Source organism: Medicago truncatula, chromosome 8 (assembly GCF_003473485.1).
Source record: "Medicago truncatula cultivar Jemalong A17 chromosome 8, MtrunA17r5.0-ANR, whole genome shotgun sequence".
In the NCBI taxonomy this organism is placed as follows: Eukaryota; Viridiplantae; Streptophyta; class Magnoliopsida; order Fabales; family Fabaceae; genus Medicago; species Medicago truncatula.
The window spans coordinates 46,043,608-46,068,813 of record NC_053049.1 but is presented as its reverse complement, the minus strand read 5'-3'; the positions used below and the strand labels follow the sequence as shown (position 1 = coordinate 46,068,813).

General features: G+C 33.7%; 3 protein-coding genes across 7 annotated transcripts; 1 reads left to right on the top strand and 2 right to left on the bottom strand.

Annotated features, from left to right (window-relative positions):
• The first annotated feature begins 619 nt into the window (after nt 1-619).
• Nucleotides 620-7,394, top strand: LOC25502179 (long chain acyl-CoA synthetase 4). Of its 2 annotated transcripts, XM_013591736.3 has the most exons (19): nt 620-953; nt 1,761-1,824; nt 1,903-1,992; nt 2,782-2,838; nt 3,257-3,305; nt 3,386-3,462; nt 3,577-3,616; nt 3,709-3,803; nt 3,999-4,166; nt 4,507-4,617; nt 4,773-4,860; nt 5,116-5,182; nt 5,326-5,401; nt 5,510-5,627; nt 5,750-5,995; nt 6,076-6,215; nt 6,392-6,574; nt 6,766-6,885; nt 7,168-7,394. In XM_013591736.3, exons 1-19 carry the CDS (start codon nt 799-801, stop codon nt 7,201-7,203), a joined length of 1,980 nt encoding a protein of 659 aa, XP_013447190.1. In that variant the 5' UTR covers nt 620-798; the 3' UTR covers nt 7,204-7,394. The 2 variants fall into 2 exon arrangements, with proteins under 2 accessions (XP_013447190.1, XP_039684463.1); XM_039828529.1 differs by lacking the exons at nt 620-953; nt 1,761-1,824; nt 1,903-1,992 and adding an exon at nt 2,526-2,621.
• A 2,498-nt stretch (nt 7,395-9,892) lies between these two features.
• LOC25502178 (uncharacterized) lies at nt 9,893-14,067 on the bottom strand. 4 transcript variants are annotated; one of them, XR_003007999.2, is made up of 5 exons: nt 13,370-14,067; nt 12,364-12,967; nt 10,936-11,435; nt 10,689-10,846; nt 9,893-10,540 (listed from the first exon to the last, which is right to left on the bottom strand). XR_003007999.2 is itself a non-coding variant. In XM_024773388.2 (5 exons), the coding sequence occupies exons 1-4, from the start codon at nt 13,907-13,909 to the stop codon at nt 10,734-10,736; spliced, it is 1,761 nt and encodes a 586-aa protein (XP_024629156.1). In that variant the 5' UTR covers nt 13,910-14,065; the 3' UTR covers nt 9,893-10,540; nt 10,714-10,733. The 4 variants fall into 4 exon arrangements, 2 of the variants coding, with proteins under 2 accessions (XP_024629156.1, XP_013447188.1); XR_003008000.2 differs by having other exon boundaries at nt 10,714-10,846; XM_024773388.2 differs by having other exon boundaries at nt 10,714-10,846; nt 10,932-11,435; nt 13,370-14,065.
• A 1,265-nt stretch (nt 14,068-15,332) lies between these two features.
• Nucleotides 15,333-20,636, bottom strand: LOC25502177 (endoglucanase 6). The gene is made up of 9 exons (XM_013591732.3): nt 20,248-20,636; nt 19,942-20,154; nt 19,339-19,539; nt 17,609-17,698; nt 17,354-17,518; nt 16,922-17,206; nt 16,417-16,765; nt 16,245-16,319; nt 15,333-16,125 (listed from the first exon to the last, which is right to left on the bottom strand). The coding sequence occupies exons 1-9, from the start codon at nt 20,452-20,454 to the stop codon at nt 15,827-15,829; spliced, it is 1,884 nt and encodes a 627-aa protein (XP_013447186.1). The 5' UTR covers nt 20,455-20,636; the 3' UTR covers nt 15,333-15,826.
• Between the last annotated feature and the right edge of the window lie 4,570 nt (nt 20,637-25,206).

Below are 25,206 nucleotides of genomic sequence, written 5' to 3'. Positions count from 1 at the left end.
AGGGGAGAAGGGATTTTAATTACATATATGTCACACGCGGAGGGGAATTTTAAAACTAATATTTCTCGTTATAATTTTAAGAGGTGTGTAATTTTGAAACAACCATGAATTTACAAAGAAAATAGATATTGATACAGAAACCCAAACAATAGAGAAATGATACTTGTACAACTATTTTGTAACAACCTTTTTATTTTATCTCATACTCACATGATGTTATTATCCCCTCTCTTTTTGATAACTTTCTTGAGCAATGATATTTAATGACAACTTTAGTAATAACCTTTTTTTTTTTCCTCTCTTTTTATTGGTTAAAAACAATGTGGAGAGAAAAAAAAGAAAAGAGAAACATTACGTGAGTATAAGAGAGTTGTCAAAAAATTGTTACAAAATAGTTGTATTTATCAACATAATGAAAGTATGAGAGAGAAAATTGTCACAAAATGGTTGTACAAATACCATTTCTCTTTAAATTAGAAGAGACAGACTTAAATGTGTCCCTTAATCTAATTTTCTTATATATATATATATATATATCATTTTCTTCAATTTGTTAAAAGTAATGTAGAAGGTACCAAATTATATTCATAAATTAAAAAAAAAAAAAAAAACGTTCTTAGGTGACATTAAATGATCTGAAATTGTTGACCAATCGTAACCGTAACAAGTTAGAGCGTAACACAACACACATTACATGCAGCACCAAGTTGTCGAATATTCAGTTGATCATACGTACCCTACTTCTTTCTCTTTGTTTCCATTTAGCTTAATTGAAAGAGAGAAGCATTTAATTAAATAATGGCTGAAGATAAATCATTCATCGTTGAGGTTGAGAAAGCTAGAGATGCCAAAGATGGTAGGCCATCTATGGGTCCTGTTTATCGTAGCTGTTTCACTAAGGATGTCTCTCCTCCTCCCATTCAAGGTCTCGATACATGTTGGGATGTTTTCAGGTCTCTTTCATTTCTTCCTCATACATATTTTCGTAGATCACGTTTTTTTATTTTATTTTTTTTATTTCCATTTTTACATGACACAACATCTAAATTGTGGTTCTCAGAAGTAATTGCAGTGGGTAATGTGAAAGTTTTTGTTTTGTGTAAGCATTGTCAAAGTAGAACAATTAGATTGAACTTGTTCAGAGATCTCTAATTGTATCTCTTGAAAACAAATACTTTCTAGCTCTATAAATTTCGAATTAAGATATAGATTTCATCTAAAAAACATTAATCTATAGAGATAATTAAAATACAAAGACATATGGTTTACTTTTAAAAATCAAAAGAGTGTATAGCAAAACATATAAAATCTATGTAAAACATAAATTTTAAATGAGAACTAATATTTTAAAAGTTGAGTGAGTGTAAAGATAATATAAACTATTGTCATTTATGTATTAGAATAGGAATAAATAATCTAAACAATGGTAAAATACCACATGACTAATTTGTGAAAGCAATGCTTCACAAGGTAACAATGGTTAGAGTTGATATACTTTTTGGAAAGAAAAATAGAATGAGAAAAAATGTGCATACAACAAGAGGGACACATGAAGTGGGTTATGGTTTCATCTATGTAACACCAATATTTTTGATCGAAAGTGTGTCTTTGCTGACACGACACAATATCGATACATTTAGATACATTCAATTTTTTTCTCTTCAAATTATTACATATGTCGACAAGTCAATGTCGTGTCTGTGTATGTTTTAGTGATTCATAGTATTTCATAAGAGATTTAACAAATTAATTTAGTTCAGGACTGCTGTTGAGAAGTATCCAACAAATCCAATGCTGGGTCGCCGTGAAATAGTGAATGGGGATGTAAACACTCTTTTCACTCTCTTTCATTGCCATTATGCAAATTTGTTGTTAGTTTTTAATTTTCTCACACTCTTGTAGCCTGGCAAATTCAATTGGCAAACTTACAAAGAAGTGTATGACTTGGTGATCAAAATTGGGAAGTCCATTCGTGCTTGTGGTTATGGGGAAGTAAGTCACATGTGCTTACTCTTGATGATTGCTTTTACTTTTTCTCATTATTTTTGCATAGGCCATGTTTGGATAAACAGTTTAATAAAGCGTTTATAGCATCATAGCTTATCATATAAGTGCTTAAGTATTAGCAATATTGAAAACAAAAAATACTATAACATCAAACTGTTATCATGAGTTATAAGCTGTTTTCATGTGCCATCCTTGAGAACTAATAGAAATAATCAGAAATCAGCTTATAGACATGTCATTGTCATCATTGCAGGTTCAGAGAGAATAACAAAACAAATGCGGACGCTAGAGTTTCATAAAATATCAAATGGCATAGCATATAAAAATAAAAATAGAGTTATGAGAGATTATATTAAAACCTAAATGGGCTTGACTAACCTAGAAATATAAAAACCCAATAACTTAAGTACAATATTTTATTATCTAACAGTCGTAAGTTGTTATAAACTCACAAGTGTTTATCTCGGTAGATCAGTTGAAATAAATCAATCCAAACAAGGCTCTTTTATCATTGTCACTGCAATTCCTGGATTCTCACTACATAATGTGTTGCTCAGTTCTTCTGTTATTTGTGACGCATTGTTTTGCATACCAAAAACAAATTCAAAATTCTCGTAATTTCTTTCTCTTTTACAATTATATATTCTTGTTATTACACTTTGAGATCTTCATGAATAGCTTCGTCATGAAGGACTACGGGATCTTTTGCCTCATATTAGTATCTTTTCTTGTATTGTGTGTATGCAAGCTAAATATATATATTGCTTGTTTTAGGGAGTAAAATGCGGCATTTATGGCGCCAATTGTCCGGAATGGATTATGAGCATGGAGGTACATTTTATTTTGAACTTATTTATTTATTTATTCATTCATGTTATCTTCTTTGCATATGATTTTTTTTTTTTTTTTTTTTTAAGGTTTCAGTTGTAGTTATATGTTGATATTTGCTTGTACCTTTGTGCTGTTGTATATTTTCATTTTTTTTTAAATATTGTTAATGTAATAATGTGATTGTTCTAGTTTGTTTATGATCCATTTTAAACATGGAAGGAAAACAAGGCTTTTTTTTAAATTGTTACTTCGTTTCATCTATTGAATATTTGTTCTTATAGAAAGTTTGGTTCCACTATTTGGTTCTCTCTTGGACATCCTTTGTCACCAATAGTGATGATCAATTTTAGTGTTGCTAAGCTAGCTTCTATTATCCTTTTAACTCAACATGTTCTTACATATTTTAAGATAATTTCAGGCCTGCAATGCTCATGGACTTTATTGTGTTCCTTTATATGATACCTTAGGTATGATCCCACTTTCTTTGGCATTTATCTACCTATATTGTGTTACCACTTTAATATTTATTTTCCAAATGTTAATTTAGGTGCCGGGGCTGTGGAGTTTGTTATATCTCATGCAGAGGTCTCGATAGCATTTGTCGAAGAAAAGAAGATACCTGAGGTTCATCTATTGAATTAATGATACGTGTGGTAGCAATGTATTATTAGGAAGGATTAGAAAGTGTGATCTGAAATTTCTATAACTAAGGCATATATTTTCTCTGAAACTTTTCAGCTATTGAAGACATTTCCAAAGGCAGCAGAGTATCTCAAGAGTAAGTTTCATTGATTTTCTCCATTAATTCCTTTCCTAAAATGAAAGAAGCAACTATCTTTATTTGTTTAATTATTTATCTATTTTGTGTAGCAATTGTGAGCTTTGGAAAAGTTTCTGAAGAACAAAAGCAAGAAGTTGAGAAGTTGGGGGTGAAAATATATTCATGGGATGAATTTTTAGAAGTGGTGGGTTATTATTACTATTTTTCCTCCTATCTGTTGCAAATTTGTCATGAAAAAGCTCTGGATACACTTCTTGCATTGCAAGTTTTGTTTCTAACACTCAGTCCAGAAATGACAAGAGGAAGTTATGTTTTACGATTGTCTTATCGATATTTTGTGGTTGGATTGCTCATTCGAGTTTTTTAATGTATGTCACAGGGTCATGATAAGAATTTTGATCTTCCTGTAAAAAAGAAAAGCGACATATGTACAATAATGTACACAAGTGGAACAACCGGTGATCCCAAGGGAGTATTGATATCCAACGAGAACATTATTACACTTTTATCTGGGATGAAAAAGATATTAGGTAGTTGCAATGAACAAGTGAGTAGTTTTCTATTAAAACATATTTTTCTTGCAATTATATGAACATACAAGGGACTCCTAAAATGCCTACATCTTTCCATTTAAGTAAAGCATTTTGGTCTTCTAATATGAATCTTAAGCAGTTTGATCAAATCCAGCTGCACAACAATGCTATAGTGCCGCTACAGCCGTTGTTTGACAATATTTTGTACTAAATAGCTTATCGTGGAACAATAACAATTTATTCAAATTCCGCAACACCATTGTGTGCTGCTATTCAACAAAGCTAAATTGCTCCTAAAATGCTATTTCATTTTTTGGTAATGAAAGTTCCGCTATCGGTTGACTCTGCTTGCAGATGCATGAGAAAGATGTATACATATCATACCTTCCACTTGCACACATCTTTGACAGGATTATTGAAGAGGGAATCATATGGAGTGGTGCTGCATTAGGTTTCTGGCGAGGGGTGAGTATAAATATATACGTGATAAATCTTTCATTACTTAATGAAGGCTTGATGTGATTATAGTATATTGGATTTTCTTAAATTTAACATCAAGTAAGTCAAAATTTGTATTTGAGATTAATATGAGCACTATTATTTATTCAATGTGGCTGCAGGATATCAAATTGTTGATGGAAGACATTGCTGAGTTAAAACCAACTATTTTTTGTGCCGTTCCCCGTGTGCTTGATAGAGTGTACACAGGTAAGTTTTTGTCGTTGTTTACAGTTTAGTGATCTTTCCAACACCATGTGATGTTTGTGAGAAAATTATGATTTCATGAAGAACAAAACTATACTTTTAAGAAAGTTCTTATTAGTCACTGAAGTGGGTCTTTTTATTGAATTCCTTATTCTAATATCCATCTCTTTGAACAATTTTTCCTCTCACCACCACCAACAACAACAAATAATGATGATGATGATGCAATGAAAATCTCAACCTCCATCTGTTATACAGGTTTGACAGAGAAGATTAATAATGGGGGTTTTGTGAAACAGACGATGTTCAATTGGGCCTATACATAGTAAGTAACGTGTTTTAAATGATGGAAATATGACTCATTATTGTATGAGTGTTCCTATGTAAATCAAAGCACACAAAATTTCATTTAGAAGATGATGATGCATTGCAATGTTCTGATAATATAAACTATGAAATATGTTGCAGCAAGTTGCATAGCATGGAAAGAGGGCAAAAACATGAAACGGCAGCTCCATTAATGGACAAACTTGTATTCAGTAAGGTGATTGTAGTTTCACATATTTTAATTCACTACTGTCTTGGTTCGAACAAACAATAACCGTAACAAAATTGCTCTGTACTAATAATAATGTTTTTGCAACATGATCAGGTAAAACAAGCTTTAGGGGGTAATGTACGTATTGTTTTGTCTGGAGCTGCGCCTCTATCGAAACATGTTGAAGGTTTCCTGCGTGTTGTGACTTGTGCTCACATCTTACAAGGATATGGTATGTTCTTTCACAACATTTGGACTATCATGAACTTCTGTTACATTTAGTCTGTGATTATTGATGTATTAAATCAGCAAAAAATTCCTTTTTGAATATGGACTTGATTTCGGCCTTTGTAGGTCTTACTGAAACATGTGCTGGATCCTTTGTAACAATACCAAACGAAATAAATATGCTTGGTATGGTGGGACCTCCTTTACCATATATTGAAGTGTGTCTGGAGTCTGTACCTGAAATGGGATATGATGCACTTGCAACCAAACCAAGAGGAGAAATCTGTATTAAGGGTGGTACCGTTTTTGCTGGGTATCATAAACGTGAAGACCTCACCAAAGAAGTTATGATTGATGGATGGTTCCATACAGGTTCTTTCAGTTGAACTTTGGATAATCTATACTTGTTGTACATATGGTCACATTTTATTCATGCATGATATATTAAACAGGAGATATTGGAGAGTGGCAACCTAATGGAAGCATGAAAATTATCGATCGAAAGAAGAATATATTTAAGCTTTCACAAGGCGAATATGTTGCTGTTGAAAACCTGGAGAATATTTATGTTCAAGTTAATGCTATTGAATCCGTATGTATTCTAAACCCTTTGAATAGTTTAGATCGAAGCACTATTTTGCAATGAATTTGTTTTCCTTTAAAGGAGTTAAGAAAATATGTGGAATAATGTTTAGTTTCAGCTTCTTTTCATTAGCAGACAATGTTTTCTGACATGTTTATATTGTGTTTTATATTTCTTTGTTTCAGATATGGATCTATGGAAACAGTTTTGAGCACTTCCTTGTTGCTGTTGTTAACCCAAGCAAGAAAGCAGTTGAAGATTGGGCTCAAGCAAATGATATGAAGATGGACTTTAATTCTCTATGTGAAGATTCAAAGGCGAAACATTACATACTTGGAGAGCTCTTAAAGATTGCGAAGGAAAAGAAGGTTCTATTTAAAACCACTTAATCACATATCTGTTTTAAATTTTTTAAAATATTAATAGAATTACTTGAGTTGAATAGTTGGATGGATCAAAATCATTTTGCATGATTGTCAGAATTGCAAGTATCGTAAGTATGTATAAGGTAAATCTCCTGAAGCTTTATGCTGATCATGATTTTTGTTCATTTTTGTAGCTGAAAGGTTTTGAGTTTGTTAAAGCTGTTCATCTTGATCCAGTTCCATTTGACATGGAACGTGATCTTCTCACACCAACATTTAAGAAAAAGAGACCGCAGTTGCTTAAGTACTACCAGGTATAACTTGTTAAAATTTTGGATTATGTTATGTTTCACTAAGTTGACAAATCACTGCTGTGATAATTGGACATTTGAACTATAATTGAATGTCAGAAGTCAGGGACATAAGTACAGTTTATAAAGTTGCCCCATAAAATATCTTTCTAATTCCATTGAACTTCTCAATTTATCAAATCAATTTTATTTTGCTCCTTTTATTTATTTATTTATTTATCTATTTGTTGTAGAAACTTAAGCACATACTTGCTTCAGTACTGATTGTAATATTTTTGTGCACAGAATATCATTGACGAGATGTACAAGACGGCCAAATAAAACCACTTAAATTATTTTTGTATATGCTATGGGAGACAATTTCTTTTATTCATGCAATAGCACTTTTTTTTGTTGAGGCAATGTAAAAGCACTTGTTTAATTCCTTTTTTTTTTTTTTTTTTTTTAATTATATAGATGGCATATACATAATTTGCAACAGATAGTTGTTCAACCGTAAAGATAGAGAAAAATACTCTTTCGTGTTTTTTTTTTTTTTTTAAAAATGTCATACTAACTAATAAAAATTGGTATCAAGGAAAATCGAACGTTGAATCTTTTTTCTCTTTCAAACTGACATCTTTGTTTACATGTGTTTCAATTACTTGATTCAAATCTTTGAGTCTGCAATTTTGGTAAAAGGTTTTAAGATGTTGATGATTTTGTTGCACTTTTCTCCTCGATCACTTACTACAATAATTGCGAGAACATTTGTGTAATGTAATGAGAAAAAGCTTATTATTTGTTTTTGTATGATTGTTAAAAACATTCTATTGATAGTGATACTATTTTTTTTTATAGGTCACGTAGCAGTATTACTAAATTTGCACGAAATAATATATACTTGTATAATTGTTATTTTTAAAAAATTTAATATTAATTTTTTATCTGAAAATTTGATCCAATCAAAGTTTTCAATTGGATAAAAAAACATAATTCATCTGAACTATCCTATAAACAATCCTACAATCTCAAAAGGATGGACCCTAGCTCTACCTGTATGCAAAATAGACAGAAGAAAAATAAGGAATTTTTTTCGGTTGTTCTTTTTTTTTAATGGCAATATATATATCACTATAAAGAAAACAGTAGAAAATACATCAAGAGGTCACCCGAAGACGGCCCGCAACACCACCCATAGGGTAAAACCCTATCCTCACAGGCGAGGACATAGAAACACCCCAAAGGCACCACCAAAAGAACATGCAGCAAAGAAAAAGGGAAAAAGGGAAACCACTGACAAGCACCTCCAAAGGGAGACACCACACACCGAAAGCAAGTCTCCAAAGAAAAAGAACACAAAGAGAAAACCAGGAAGACATGCCGGAAAGGTAGAGGCAGCGAACCCCCACCCAACCCCACCACAACCCCGGGCAAACCACCACCTCAACACCCTACTGCTGCCAACACAGGAAGGGGTGCATCTCCCACTCATAGAAAAAGCAGGAATTTGCACGGCACTTAGCCAGGAACCACTTCCAAGCTAAGAGATTCGCTCTATCCACCACAGGCTCCTCTCGAAGAGCACCACCAGAAAAAATAAGATCATTCCGAGAAGTCCAAATGGTCCAAATAACAGCATGCCAAACCAGAAGCAGACCTAACCTAGCTCTCCTCCCACCACCTAAGCCCGTAAAGTACAGGAACTGTTGGGCAAGACCTAGTGGGATAACTAACTCCCACCCCAACCACCTAGACACCTGATACCGCACAGGAAAGATCGAGGGACACGAAAGGAACATGTGCATCAACGACTCAGACGGAGCACCACATAAGACACATCCCAACCCACCGTCCGGGAGCGGGACACCACAACGAACGAGGTTGCGCCTGGTAAGAATCCTATCAATGATAAGCTGCCAAGAGAAGACAATCACTATGGAAGGGGCACAAAACTTCCCTACTCGGGAAATTGCCTGAAGAACGGCACCCTGAGGAGCACCCGAACCCAGCAGACCCTTTAGAAGATGAGAATAGGCCGATTTCACCGAGTATCGACCATCAGGAGACTGGGTCCAAGACCACCCATCCTCCCTATCAGAGGGGGAGTGCCTGGTCGTCACCACAAACTCCGTCTCCCAAACGAACAGAGGTCTCCTCCACCTAAGATCCCAAATCCATTCGCTCCCCTCCCAAGTACCTAAATCCCCCAATGTTTACTTTGAGAGAATTTTTTTTCTTTCTAAAATGCGTTTATTTTAACTTCTTGATAATGATAACAAGACAAGTAACTTTTAAAGTGAATCATTGCTGCTAAAGTTGAAGATATAGGGTTCGATCTCAGCTACTAACATTTCCTCCCTCCTCTCTAACAACATTAACAACTAACTTTTACCTATAAAAAAAAGAAGTAAATCATTGTGATAGAGATGAGATAAAATGCTAGTTAGTGACTGCATTTCTGAAAATAATAATAAAAAGGGTTAAATATGTTTTTAGTCTCTATAAATATGTCAACTTTTCGTTTTAATCCCTCTAAATTTTTTCTTCAACTTTTAGTCCCTAAAAATTTTTCCATCTTCACTTTCGGTCTCCCTTTAAATTAAACTCATATGTATAATTCATATTTCGCAGAAAAATTCATAATATTATAAGAATCTCCTAAAAAAAATTAGAATTTTTTAACAAAACATGAATTTTTATATTTATTACGGTTAAAAATTTATATTTAATTTGTGTTTTGTTAAAAAAATCTAACTTTTTTCGGAAAATGTTTTTACAATATTCTACACATTTCACTAAAAAAAATAAAAAAATTAACTTTTAAATAGGGTCAAAAGTAGTGATTGAAAATTTTATAAGGACTAACAGTTGAAGGAAAATTTTAGAGGGACCAAAACAAAAAGTTGGTATATTTATAAGGACAAAAACATATTTAACCCTAAAAAAATATGCAAGACAATTATTCACTTCAAGAGTCTTTTCTTTAACAAGACAAGAACAAATATTAAAAAATTTCACAAAATAAACAGACACCAAAAAAAATGAAATTTAATGTAAAACCCATTCAAAAACATTTATTTCCTATGAAGTGAGAGATATGCATAAAAAACAAAATATGAGTTTCTCCCGCATCCTTCTAGTTCTATTCTAGCGGGGATAGTAAACTACTTCCCTCTTTTTTCCCAACTTCCAAGCTTTCATTGTAACACGGCTTCTCATCACGTCAAACAACTCCACTGCTAGCAATGGTTGTAACCACAACAAAATTCTTCCTCAGGTAGGAATCTATAAACTTCGATGCACAGTTAGGCGAGAGAAAGGAATTTAAAGTGAACACAATTTCACGGAAGCTTTGGTAAAAGGAACAACTTCTCATCTATTCTCTTTGATTATGGGATTTGAACCGTCGGATCTTATTCAGCTGCTCTGCGATTCACGTCTCCCTAAATGATTGCAATCCGGTAAATTTGGAGACTTGAAGAAACTAGGAGGAACCAATCCCCATGTGTGTCAGCTATAACACTCAACAAAAAAAAACATTCATCTCTTAATACACATTACATATCTACATGTACACAATACAAGGTTAGGTTTGAGCCAGAGCTCTATACGATTTAATCGCATTCAGTTGACATAATTCAGCTTTCACCTTATGCAAACAGCAGATGAGTTGCACCTAAATTTTGGTGGGAAAAAAAAAAACCACTTCAGATCCATAGAACTACATTGAATGCATGTATCCAGCATAAATGGAAAAACAAAGTAAATTTATATGATAATGAAATACCAGAATATTTAAATAGACAATGAAAAAAATAAATTACCAATCTAATGGGAGCAGATAGTTACATGGTAAGAGATTACTACATTCAATCCAATTGCTTCTCAAGTATTGAGTCGTCTATTTCACTACTGGATGCAAGAGGCAAAGACATAAACTGCAATGCAAGTAATTCATCTCTACTATATTTCGTCCTTTGATCTATGTCAAAATAAAAGAAAATTTATAATTAGATAGATCATTTAAAAATAAGCAACCAAAAGATTAGAAACGTAATGGGAATTACCTACAAAATTTGGAGATAAGGAGGTTTGTTCTTTCTTCCTAGCTGCTTGCATAGTCTTTGAAGTTAATCGAGATGGAGATGAATGATGAAGTCCATTTTCTTCAAAAGGAAGTACAGTAACAAGTTCATGCCTTACTTCAATTTGTGGGTGATTTTTACAGAATGATACGATAGCTTCTTTTGTCAAGAGCCAACAACCTCTGAGGTCCATAAGTTTAAGAGTTCCAGGAGCCTTAAACATATCAAAAGCATAATTTGTCAAAACCGCATCACAAATCCTAAACTTTGTCAACTTAGGAACTGATGATAGATGGTGAAGTGAGATGTCGGCAAGTGAAGGACTTTTAAGAGATAAATATCTCAGTTCTTGGAAGCTTGATAAAGGGAATAAAGCTTCATCGGTGACTTGAGTGTGCTCCAAATTCAACCTTTGTAATTGTTTCAGATTTTGTAGGGCCGTTAGAGAGAGCGAATCCAAATCAGAACTTCCCTGGTGCAAAAACCCTGAGTCCAGAGTACAGACAAGAAGGTTATAGACAAAGTATTAAACTACAGGCAGCAAATGAAGACAGAAATCAGTATTTAGACATTTTGAACAACACATATACAAGAAAACCAAAATTTGTTTAATTGAAACAATTAACTTGAATTAAATGCTTAACCTGTCAAATCTGCATCGATGGTTGGAAACAAAGTGACCAAATAATTAATTCACTAAACAAGATGAGAAATAAGAATTCGTGTGTAACAATTATAAGATAGATTTATATAAATACTAATTATTTTCTTGCTATAGTTCACACCCCGTATTATAGTCTAATACGGGTACTACATGCCTCAGCAGTACTATCTTAATATACGTCAAACTTTAAGATTTCTTAATACGGAAAACATGTTTGTCCTAGAGTGACTGTCTTTTTGTTTTAATGGAGTGTGACTGTCACTTTTTCTTCTGTAATTATGGATTTCTAGGATTGTAAGAAGTTATTTAAATCTAATGTGCAAACACCCAACAAAGGTCACTTGATTCCACAAGGCAGCTTGAATAAAAGCCACGACATGTGCAAATGAGTTGTTTTCTCCTGACATATTAATGCAGGACATACAGAAAAAGATGAATAGCTGGTCTAAGTATAGATAAGATTTGCTATAGAAGAAACTCAAGTGGGATTCCAAATTAAACTTCCAGATCTGTGAGACAGTCAATGTTAAATTAAAACAAAAATATATAACAGAAGAATTTGGAATCTTTAGCCTCACGAGAATATTCATCAGCAAAGATGTCATGTTTTTCATCAAAAATGTGAAAATGTAGCAGAAAAATTTACTATTGAGGAGTTGTTCCGTAGTAAAGAAAAAGACTCGTTAACGGCTGCAGAAATAGTACTATATAAACTCACAACAGTAACAACTATGCCATGTAATCAAATACCTTTAATGTTTGTATTGCTCAGATCAACATCCTTCAATGAAGGCATCATGCTGATATATAAGAGGGCAGTATCATCGACTGATGTCTGAGATAGTGACAGAATTTCAAGATTGGGAACATGTCCAGCTAAAATCCCTAATCCAGCAGAGCTAACCCAAGTACCACTCAGATTCAGACTTTTCAACTTTCCACCAATACATGCAACCATCTCAACTGAATCATCATCCATCATACATGAGCTGAGATTGAGATGTTCTATTACTTTCAGTTTACTTAAGAAGAAGAACTTGTCAAGTCCGGTATGGGCCAAGTCCAGAAAGGACAGGAAATATGTATTTGCATACGATAAGGTTTCAGCTTCATTCAGGAATGTAGACCCAGAGAAAATAAGCTTTGTCAAAGGAGCTTTACCATCTTTGAGAATAGAATCAATAGTACAATTACTCATGTTGAGGCATTCAAGAGATGTTAAATCAGGCAATTTTGTGACGTTAGTCCAATCAAGATTCAAATGGGCTAACTTGGGGAACGTATTAAGAATAGCAGCACCTTGGTTTGATATTTTACTGTCCCAGAGTTCAATGTGTTGTAGATTTTTCAGTACCTAGAACAGGTGTTTCAAAGGAGAGAACATTACTACTAAAACTTGAGAACTGGCAACACAGACTTGTATGAAAAAAAACCACCGAACAATGCAGACACACACTGGAAAAAAACTAGGCAATATTCACCTAACTAAAACAAACAACGAAGTCTAACAGTGAATTCGACCAGTAATTAAAGAATTGTGTGTCGCAACTTGTATGTTGTGATGCAGATCACTACATAAGAAACACAACAACAGTTCAAAAACGGTGCTAAACTAAATCCAATTGAGTATCAGATTACAACTAACCGGCAACAATAGAAAACAATAAAAATATATATTGGCAAAACATTCTTTTAAATTTAAATGCAGAGCATAAATCAATCTCAATCAAAATCAACGGTAGCATAAAAAAAATACCTGCAACGAAGCTAAAGATGCATCATCTACGGGCAAACCGCCCAAGTCAAGAAGAGATAAGTGTTTAAGAGAGGCAAGAAGCTTGACTCCATTGGCAGTGACACTGGTTTTGGAAATGCGCAACTTCACCAAATTAGGAACAGAAAGGATATGATTAATTCCAGCATCATTAAATTTGGAGCATCTAGATAGATCCAAGTCTTTAAGGCTATTCATTCCTGAAATAGGCCAAAGAGCAGAAGAATTGATTCGATGACATTCAGAAAGGTTCAAATAACGTAAATGGCGAAATGCTCCTAAATATGCCATCCATTCTGCATCCACGGAGTTTTCTCCTCTCAAATCAACCTCTTCCACACTGTTTTTGAAAATCTCGAGGAGAGATGGGTGGAGGAGACGGCGAGTGATGAGGCGGCGGAGAAGAGCGTCGGCGAGAGGAGAAGGTAAGCAATCGAGAGATCGTCTTTGTAACCGCCATTTGTCAACGGTTTCTCTGGTTTTACAAGCTGCGTCAATGCAGAGTTCAACCAATGATATCATCTTTCTCTCTGTTTGTTATTGTGATTGTGATTTACGAAATGAAATTGAATTATTGGAATTCAGAAGAAGAGAAAACAAAAATGACTTGATTGTTTGTTTATTCAGGACGAAGCTTCCTTCTTTGAACATCTCAACATGGGCCTCGTCATCCCATTTGGGCCTTAATACACTGCCAGCCCAGGTTTTGCTGGAAATCAGAAATTATGCTGGTTGACCTCAAATAATTAATTATCTGCTTTTTTATTTTATTTTATTAATTCATCTCATCTTTTATCAAATGTTAATCAATTTTTTTCAGACTCAAATGATGTGCTTAACTAACCAAATAACACTTGAATAAAATGGTACACTTTGGATTTGACTGTTCCAATATGGTGAACAAAAGTTTGATATTGGAATGAAACTTTTGGGTAAAAAAAATAGAATCATTCAATTTTTCTGAAGGGTCCTAAAATGAACAACATTTCAATTTTCAGGCAGAATTTTATGCTTCAATTCATATGATCCTATATGCACCTTGCATGATTAATTTTTGTTCTGGTAGACAGCATAAAATTTAATAAGTTGACCAGAAAAAGGTTAAAAATTGTTGATTTGTCAGAATATGATAACACAAGAAAAAGTTTAGAGATCACGTTTTATATTTTTCAAAATTAATTAATGTTACTATAACCCTCGATTTCAGGGAGTAAATAAGGCATTACTGGTGGGCAGGTGGCTAGAATTTTTTAATACTGTTAATTGGGTTAAGAAATGTCTACTACCTACCCTCGTCAGCTGATGAATCAACAGCAGAATATCTCAATATAAACATTTTTCTGATATTAGACGAATCTTATTCAGGTTTCTTTTAGCACCACACAAAAAGTTTACCTGCAATCCTCTCAGTGTTGAAGCCCACCACGAGTGATGATAAAATATTGTCCGTTCAGTAAGGGGCAGTTGCCTTTGATTAGATTGTTGTCCATTCATTCATTTTTGTAGGTTTGTGTGCTCCATGCCATGTTACTGAAAGTTAGTTTTCAGATATGTCTCTATGTTCTCAAGTTCGTTCATAATTTGCTTTTACCAAGAGATTTTACTACACCTTATAGTTGCAAAAAGAATCTTAGTTTGTAACAGGTTGCCAATTCTCCAGTGATTTTCTATTAGCTCGAATCCCTTGTGGTGAAAATATTTCACAGCATGAATAAATTAACAACAACAACAAAATGATTTTGTTATGTTTTTTACTGTGTTGTGTTAAATACTAATTGACTGATCATAACAATCTGATATTGTGACATTTTATTTCATATGGATTTCCTCTGCTTGCATCTAGCATTACTTTTTTCATGAAACTGATTAGAGTAATGTTAGAATTCAGATTCAAATACAGTCTCCATTAGACCTCATATATCTCAAGTTGGAATTGATCAAGCACTGAATTAGCAATCATATACTTGAAATAACCAAACAAGCATTGCACAACATAAAAACATAATACTATAGCACAAACTGTTTATATATGGAGTACAATGCTGCAAAGCATAACATCACACAGAAAAGACATCCAAAGCTTTAGAAAAAAAATACAAGTGATGACTCTTCTCTAACATGTTAAGAAGTTCATTTAAATTCTGAACTTCTCAACTATCACTGTCTCGCTGTTGTCTGTCTGTCTTGTATTACTCACTGTATATAAGTTGTAAAGCGGATAAGAAAGAGGATGAGCACTCTTTTCTTGTCTCTTCACTCCTTTCTGCACCGCTCCTTCCATCTTATATAATCTATCTATTTTTTTTTATCTATTCTAATGAAACAAAATAAACAAGAGAAGAAAAGGATTTGACACCAAGAGAAGATTTGCACATTTCGTTTTACACAAGAAAGCAATAAACCACTCGCATCCGACTTTTTAAACCAAATTGATCATTCTCAGGCCAATGAGTAGTTCGCAACTGAGACATCTGCTGGAGTGGTAGAATGGATGTAGACAAACTCAAGGCTTTTACCAGCTGACAATGAGTTGATCCATGCTGGGAATGTATATGAATCACCAAACTTTGTGAGTCCCCAGATTGGACCATAAAGCTTGGATATTGAAAGATTGAGAGACTTGAGATTCTTGGTTGATTTGTTAGTCACGATTGTTGAGTATCTATAATAAGTTCTTCCATTCGCAACCCAAGAGCTGGTCATTTTCTGCTGAATGGAAATTGGGCCTGACCATGAAGCTGAAAAAGAGAAGTTCATCACTTAGATTTTGATCTCAACATGTCATTTTGGTGTCTAATTGAGTAAGTATTTCTTAGATAGTTAAACCAACCATATGCTACTATATACCAAGCAGTACCTGGGGAAGGAATTGTCTTTGGTTTGGTGAATGAATGTTGCTTAGTAACAACAGGCTTACGAACTGGTTCAGCAACTGTAAGGAAGAAATTATACCGCAATTACTTTTACGATCACCAAAAGATTTATTTATAGCAGGAGGTGCAGAAATTTCACGATAATGATGCCAATACCTGGAAGGAGCTGGTTATAGCCACCATGACCACCACTGAGTCGTGCAAGAACACCTATAAGAGGAGCATTGTTGTAGGTTGCTGGTTCTGTTTGTTCATAGTTCTTTCTTTCATCAGCAAAGTCATCATATGCATCAGGTCCACCAACAATAGCACCGGTTAGTATATTGGTGTTGCTCTTTTTGCTGCTAAACCAAGTAGCATAACCTCCATTACAGCTGACAAAATTTGGATTAGCCTTGATTGACACAATGGATGAACCTCTGTGGTGAACTCTTTGAGGGTAATTGTTTCCATATCCAACCATGTAACTTGTAGCTCTTGGGTTGTCTCCAAGAATGTAGTCCACCTGAAGATTAATTTTAAACACAAAAATTGATGAGCTCCCTTGAAATATGTAGCACCAACACTTCGTATTAAATGTGAGCCTGGTGTCAATGTTCTGTATCTGGTGTTTGCACATCATAGACCTTAAAGTTGAATTAAATGAGATGGAATTAATTACCTGAGACTTTGCAAAGGAGAGAAGCTGGGAAGAAGGAACATTTCCAGAAGCACATTTCAAGTTTCTACCAGAAGAAGCAAGGTAGTCAGAATAGACAGTGGCTAAAAAGGAGGAACTTGTGGCAAATTGCAGGTTGTTCCATCTCTGACGGTATATTAGGCCACCAGGTGTCTTCTGAATATTACGAGTACCCTTTCCAATGCATGAACACATGAAATACTCAGACCTCTGCAGATATTTTTCAAACACAGGTGCATGAACACCAGCTTTCCCTTGCATCAGGAACTACACATCAAGAAACAGTAGAAAACTGTTTAGCCACAAATGTTTGATAATACATACTAGACATTAGCCAATATGTGTTTGAACATTATGCGTCATTGTCAATAAATGCATTTGATTATATCAATATTTTGAAAAAATTGATGTTACCTTAGCAACTAAAGTTTGAACACCAGGATACTTAACATCCCAACTAAATTCAGTCATTTGCCAACCAGTTCCACCCATGGAGTCACCATTTCTACCAAGGTAATCCAAGTAATATTGGTTGTTAGATGCTTGATACAACCAAGCAGCAGCCCAGAGCAATTCGTCCTGCGCGCACAATTACCCGACATTCAATTATTAATATTCAAGCAATAATTGAATTTTTGTATTGGTCCACAGTTGAACTAGAACACTTACATTGTAGCCACTGATGGATCTGTAGTACTTCTGTGCAACTGTGATGCTGCTGTCATATTTGCCTCTGTATTTATCCGCAAAATCAAACAACTGCAATAATTTATCAAAACCAGAGACAAATCAATTTACTGGTTCCATGTGGAAACTGGAAACAGAATGGAGTCAATTAAGTTCAATTATCTTCATTAATTAAATAATATAATTAATATTAAGCTCCTCTAATGGTAAATATATTAATTAAATCAACCTGCAAACTAGTAGTATTTGGTATACTCATTTATTATGTTAGAACTAAAATACCCGAAAACTGAGTAAATTCGATTCAGATCTAGAGCAATAGTAAAATAGAATTTCAGAAGCATCTATGATCTTTCTTCATTCATTACTCATCCAAGTCTCTAACTATGGCCATAAATGAATAATTAAATGCAACATGTGTCTTCACCTATCAATAACAATCAGAAACAGGAACAGCATTGAGCTAGTGTGAAAGGTTGTAATAGAGGCACATGACAGCGGAAAAATAGGTCCAATATTAATGTGATAGTATAGTTCAAGCAATATCCATATTGATGGTTGCGGAAGTAACTACCCAGTTGTGGCAGTGTAAATAAATGAGTGATACCAAACAAATGGGATAAGTGTAATTTCGACCCAACAAGGAAAAGAAAAAAAAAATGGCAGCACCGACAGTATATCCACGTGTCATGACAAAATGGTAAATAACGAAGTTTCGTTTTTTGTGTGATATGAATCTCTTCAATGGGAAGGTTAGGATCTAATTCCAAACAGATATCAATATGTACGGTCAAAAGCGTTTACCATTACAACAAAAGTGTCGCTTCACTAGGCAGGCATGAAAACCCGGTCTTTCTTTTCTTTTCTCTTTTCATTTTTTAGATATGAAAATTTACAATTTGCTTTGGACCACAACTTTATTACTTTTATCATTATTATGGGGTTAGAAATAATATAAAGGAGAAATGGTTAAATGAGGATTTTACCTCTTTTACACTTGTTTAGTTGTTTTAAGAAAGAACCTAAATTGAGTGAACTCTTGCTCAATAAAGTAGGAATGAAGAAGACAAAAGAAAAAGTGGGAAACAAAATTCCACAAGTGAACAAAACGTATTTTTATGGGTCCCTAAAAATATTATCTCCATCCTCCTACTTTTTCAGTGAGCAAATATTAGGTACACTAGAGTTGATTTTAATGTTTACAAACGAATTCAAAAAGATAAAAATACACTACTTGTATTATAAAAATTAAATTTTAATAATAAAAATAAACCAAAATCTTTGGATCACCAATATCTCATCTACTTCCAAAAATAACGATAAGTTTTTTTAAAAAAAAATCTTTAGAGACTTTATTTATGTTTATTGAATCCATAAATTAAATGCAGTTCTACTACTACCGACTCATGCAGCACAATTTGGTGGCAATAACGTCTCTGACAGAAGAGTCATAAATAAAAGTGTAGTACCAGTAACTGCCTGCCTATTAGTATTAGTTTCAAGTTCAACCGTTTCACCAATATTTGCCGCTATGATCAGTAACAAGAAACAACTCATACACACCATGCTTCATCTTTTATTTATCTATTTTACTTCTTTTTTAGTTTTCACATTTCATTTTCACATAACCAAAACTTACTATACTAGTACTTGTTAAACAATAATAAATAAATAAATGATATGGACAGTGTTGAGTGGTGTGAGAGTGAAACCTCATAGGCATGACGGAGGAGTTCTCTGGAATAAGCAGGATTAGAGCGACGGAAGACAATGGAAGCAGCGGCCATAGCGGCGGCGGTTTCTCCGGCGAGATCCGACCCGGGATTACTTGGATCAACCTTATAAGCGCGACGGTCAGTGGTCATATCCTCCGGTCTTTGCCAACACTTATGGTCAGTGTTACCATCTCCTACCTATTTGTCAAAATGACCAAAACAATAACATCATTGTTTATTCACATAAATAAATAATATTACTAATAACTCAATTAAATTAACAGTATTATTATAAACTTCCAAATTCAACTTTAACTCCTTGGAAAATAAAAAGACACTTGACTAACCCATGAATACTATATTATACTCCCTCCGGTCCTATTTACAAGAGAAAATTGACTTTTTAGATACATTGAATAATGTATGTATCTAGTCAATAATCTAAACCAAATACATAAATTATTTAATGTATCTAAAAATTAAATTGTCTCTTATAAATAGGACCGGAGGGAGTATATTATTTCTTTTTGAAAAAGAAAAAGTTGATTGAACAAAAAACTAGAAAACAAAAGGTCAAAAAACAGAGTAAGAAGTAAGTACCTCTCCATAGAGAAGATTAGGTTGAGGATGAGCTTTGATGAAATAATCAGTACCCCATTTCACAGCTTCCATGGCATGACCAAGTTCACCACTACTAGCCATTTGTTTACCATATTCAATAATACTCCATGACATCATTGTAACAGTAAATGCCATTGGTAACCCAAATTTCACATTATCCCCTGCATCATAGTAACCACCCACTAGATCTACCTGCATATTTCAACAACTAAAATGAGAAACTGTAAAAAAAAGAAATATATATATATATGAGAGAATGAATTTGAAAAAGAAAATTGCACTTACTCCACTTGCTTTACCGTCTTGAAGACCAGAATGAGATCTCCACGAAACTCTTTGGTTATGAGGAAGATAACCAGATCTCTGAGCTTCAAAGAACATAATGCTCTTGCTTAAAGCTTGACCATAGTCATGGCCACCAGCGAAGGATAATGATGGAAGTAGAAGAAAAAACAGAGGAAGCATAGAAACGAGCTGTGTTAGCTTTTCCATGAAAAATGTGTTGAATGCAGTTAGGTGAAAAAGAAGAAAAAAATGACAATGCAGAAGTGTTTTGAGAAGCTGAACTGAAACTTCGTATAATCCCGCTAATTAAGGAGAGAATCCTTGCGGAAAAAGAGAAGTTTCAGAAAAGAGAGAGAAGAGAAGAGTACAGGGATTGGAAACTAAGGAGCTCGAGGGTCTATATATTAAGGGGAAGAGTGTGAAAAGGAAGGTATCAAGAACACACAAAAACAATATTTCTATTAAAAAATTGAAAATAAATAAATTACATTAAATAATTTAATGGTAAGTAGTAGTAATTTGTTTCTATTTTGTTTTTTATTTTGGATTTTGAAGTGGCTATAAACGTCTCTGATGAGGAAGGAACAATGTCATGTGGCCTTACAGCAAGGAGTCGGTGAGGTTTTAAATTATTTGGCCGAATTGGAATTACTGCTGCTTATGGGTTAATTTAGAAGATTAAATTTGTTTGACTTATGGTATGGAGATTGAGCAACAATGGTACTTTTATATGTGAATGTGATTGTTTGTGACTGGTAATTTTTTCCTCCGAAAATTGGACGGTTTTTGGCATTTTTCTATTAAAAGAAATATTTATTTTTCATCAAAAATATTAATATAAATAAAAACCAATTTTTACAATTATAGTACTTTAGATGTAATAATAGCTTTATAGGTCCCCAGGGACCAGTGCCAATACCCATATCAACGGACGAACCCACTACTGAAGATTTTGTTTGGTCTTCCCCCCCCCCCCCCCCCCCCAATCGGCGTGGTAGAAACAAAGGAAATTTATGAATACTTCCCACACGACACAACCGAAACCATGAGATTGAGATGATTGCCAATTTTCCACGTACCTTAGTCACTAAAAACCTCACCATTTCTAACTACGATTATACATTTTTTTTACCATAAAATTCAGTTGAAGAGTTTCTCAGAAAAAGTATAGCTGACCTTGACTGGCAGTCTCAACATTAGTTAATTAGACTATTCAATTTCTAAAATAAAACTGAGTCTGAATTAACCGAAATTGAAAGAGTAACGGCCTCACGTTTTTCATCCTAAAAACAAAAACATGTTGGCTAACATGCATGTGGCAGTCATTGGTCATCTCAGTAAATTAGCACATGTATTTTAGTAATCAAAAAACATATTTGAGGCAAATTCTTCTTTATTCATTTATATATTTGGAAGAAGGCAAATTCTTAATTTTGGTGCCTGTCTTATAATGTAATTCAAGTTGGTTAATTTGTGATAAGTCTTTTATTAAAATAATTTGTTAATAGTATTAATAAGAGACGGTTATAACTAAGTGGTAGTTAGTTATCCATGTCAATAAATACAAGTTTATAGTTTGAATAAGATTAACTTTTCACTCTCAACAAATACCCTGAATATAAAAAATAAAAAATAAATAAAAAACTTTATTTTTTCATTTATTTATTTTCATATTGAATGTTCAATAGCTCTCAGTTCTAACAAGTGTCATTAAAGTTTGGTTGTCGGTTCTTCTTCCTTATGTTCTTGACCTAAAAACGAGTGAAGCGATAATGGGCTTAAGAGTAGAAACATTCTAGCAAGGATAATTATTAAACACAAAGGGTAGAAATTGGAAACGATGAAGCGTATTGATAAAAGATCCTCTTGGTTTTCAGGATGTGTTAGAAAGCATCAAGAACAACTACTTAAGCTCTCTGTTGGATGTGTTGGAGGAGTACTGTAACATTGCAAACGACTTTAAACATTGTCGACTGACCCTATAAACTAACACGAGTTTTTTCAACGTGTTTTGTCCTCACTTGCACGCTTACCAAGAAACTTTCTAGTAGGTCACTCATCCAAAGACTACTTCAAGTCAAGCACGCTTAACTGCGGAGTTCTTATGGAATGGGCTACCAAAAAGAAGACGCATCTTGTTGATATAGGTAGCACCAAACAATTCTTATAAGCCTTCTTTCAAACATGCAGTCCCATACCTGCATGGCCTCGGAATGGGCTACCAAAGAGAATAATAAGAGGAAGAAGAAGAAGATGGCGGAGAGAGAGGAAGAAAATGAAAACAACAAGGGTTTTTAATTTCAAATTTTTTGACTTTCGTGATTTTTAATTTCATCCTTCTGTACCTTTTCGTTTTTGTTTCTGATCCTTGTAATATGGTCATGGATCATCTGGAAGGCCACCTAAATTTCAAATTTTGTTATTAAGGTGTTTTTAATTTCATCCATTTGTACCTTTTCGTTTTAGGTTTGTGTCTTGTACCTTTTCGTTTTAGGTTTGTGTCCCTGTAATATAGTTAAGGATCATTTGTCAGTCTACATAAACGTGTTTAGCCAAGTCAACACCCACCACACCACACGTCGTTAGCCAACAAGACCTTTTTGTACTAGAGTTTGAAAGACGGGACGAAAAACAAAATATTATTAACTTACAATGGTTGTTTTAGAGAAAAAAAAATAGAGGAACCAAAATAAAATAAAAACACGCCAAACTACAGAGATATTTTACATATTTAAACCTCCAAAATTTTAAAAGTGTAAAAAATAATGATTCCAATAAAAATATTTCATTTTTTCTTTCCCTCACCAGTGTCCCAGTCCATACAAAAATAACTAGGAACAAAGATATCGAAGCAATTGTACACCCAAACGAACTGTAACTAACAGAGATACACAGCGCCACAGCGGTGCGGTGCGGGTTAATAGGGTTCACATAGTTATTGTGGTACCTCCTGGAACATCATTGCAGACAATCCTAACCCGACAACTCGACAAACAACACTCATGGCTATTTAATTTTGACGTCTGAAACCAATTCACTATTGGCACCGACAGTATCCCAAGTGATAAATACCTCAAATCAAAATTAGTATGAAAATAAAGGAATACTTTATACTCTCACTAAAAATATACTAAGTTTTTATATTTTGCAGTATCAGTATACCAGTACTTGTTGAAGAAGGAATACAGTCTATTTTGTGCAAAAATGTACGTACTAGTATAACATGTACTATATTTCTCAACTGAGTTAAAATTAATTTCAACAAATACTATTTTGAGTTGAATTTTATACATTAACAGCATATCACTTTCCTTCCCCTAAAAAAACATATCACTTTACTTAAACAAAAAAAAAAAAGGTAACAACACATCATACTAATAGTACGTGAGAATATTATTACGCTGGTAGCAATATGTGAGAAACATTTTAAATTTATACTGTTATTACACTCTTAACTTGATTTATCACTATTTTTTTATATAAAAAAGAACGTGGTTTACCACTATTGTTTTACTTGAATCACATAACACTCAGGTCTCAGATGTAAGATAAGACGTTAGGAAGATGAAGAAAAAATCATTAAAAAAATCGAACTGAATAAACTGATTAATAAAGTTACAGCGTGAAAGTAAGAGAGAGAATGGAATGGGAAAGAGAGCTTGTGGTCAAAACTCAACACAAAAAGGACTGTCCCAATTGTCAGAACGCTTTATTCTCAACCGCAATCAACGGCCTCCGCCGAAAATAAGATAAAATCTCTTTTTCACACCCTCCTTCTATTCTATTCCCTCCATCACCCTCTTTACGAGTATATACTACTACTACTACTAATAGTTTTTGCTTTTAAGAAAGTTGCAATTGCAATAAACATAAAAAATTGAACAGAAAAAGTGATTGACACGCGGTATACAAGGTCAAGGAGGCAAATTTCCGGGTTGACTGACTGGCTCCGGTTGTGTGACGTTTCACCAGCGACATTTTCCACAGTTGAGTATCCATTGTCCAATGTTTTGCAATTCAAAAATTGGAAAATTCTACGATGAAGTCATGATATGATTTTTTTGGTGAAGTTAATACTATATCATCAAAAGTGTCGTGAGTAACACCCCCACTATTATAACAGTAGCATCAAAAATTCAGTCAACATAGTATCATCAATTCATCAGATTAACAAGAATACATTTAATCTAATTTTATCCTACCTTGTTTTAAGTGTAACACCCCACAAAGTGTAACACTTAATACTATCACATGATATCACCAACTCTGTTTGCATGTTAAAGATGCAACGATAAAATATTACCTGTAAGTGAATCAAACATTCAGATTAAAATTAACTTTTTTAAAAAAGTCAAATTAATGACTGCACCATAGAAGCTCCCTTCAAAATTTGGGAGCGAGAGGGACTGCATTTCATTTTTTGTTTGGTTTGTCTAACCCGTCTTTAAAAGGAATGCATGCTTGCAAGTGTTCTCCTTTAAGCACTTAAAAAATACTACGATTTTATGAAGAAGAAAAAAATTGTATTTATTATATTATAAATTGAAGTTTTTGACATTTTTAAGAAATAATTTTTTTGAAGAATCCTTAAAAGTATCTCGAAGCACTCTTTAGCAAGACTCAATAAAGAAATTCACTAGTAAAAACTGTCTCAAAAATACAAATTATTACTTTAGTCGTAGCGATAAAGTACAAATTTTTGTTGCATAGTTATTATTCTACTACTTTAACCAATGTCCAAAAACACTAATTATCATTCTTTTTTTGTCCAAACCGATTTGATTTTGGTTTATAATTAAGGATATAACAAGTGTTAATTGCTAAGGGTAATATTAAAAAAAAACATAAAAAACCGTGCATTGAAATATAAATCAAACACTTTTTATAATTACGGGTGTACACGGGATGGGTTGGGTCAATTTTATATACTAATTCAACAACGGCATCATCAACACACGG

Coding starts and splice junctions, on each gene's coding strand:
- LOC25502179 (XM_013591736.3), top strand. CDS start 799: ATGGCTGAAGATAAATCATTCATCGTTGAGGTTGAGAAAGCTAGAGAT. Junction 1,825..1,902: donor GTGAAATAGTGAATGGGGAT/GTAAACACTCTT, acceptor ACACTCTTGTAG/CCTGGCAAATTCAATTGGCA. Junction 6,886..7,167: donor AGTTGCTTAAGTACTACCAG/GTATAACTTGTT, acceptor TTTTGTGCACAG/AATATCATTGACGAGATGTA.
- LOC25502178 (XM_024773388.2), bottom strand. CDS start 13,909: ATGATATCATTGGTTGAACTCTGCATTGACGCAGCTTGTAAAACCAGA. Junction 12,968..13,369: donor CATCTTTAGCTTCGTTGCAG/GTATTTTTTTTA, acceptor CACCTGTTCTAG/GTACTGAAAAATCTACAACA. Junction 10,847..10,931: donor CTTATCTCCAAATTTTGTAG/GTAATTCCCATT, acceptor ATTTTGACATAG/ATCAAAGGACGAAATATAGT.
- LOC25502177 (XM_013591732.3), bottom strand. CDS start 20,454: ATGGAAAAGCTAACACAGCTCGTTTCTATGCTTCCTCTGTTTTTTCTT. Junction 17,519..17,608: donor GATCCATCAGTGGCTACAAT/GTAAGTGTTCTA, acceptor TTGTGCGCGCAG/GACGAATTGCTCTGGGCTGC. Junction 16,126..16,244: donor AAAGACAATTCCTTCCCCAG/GTACTGCTTGGT, acceptor TCTCTTTTTCAG/CTTCATGGTCAGGCCCAATT.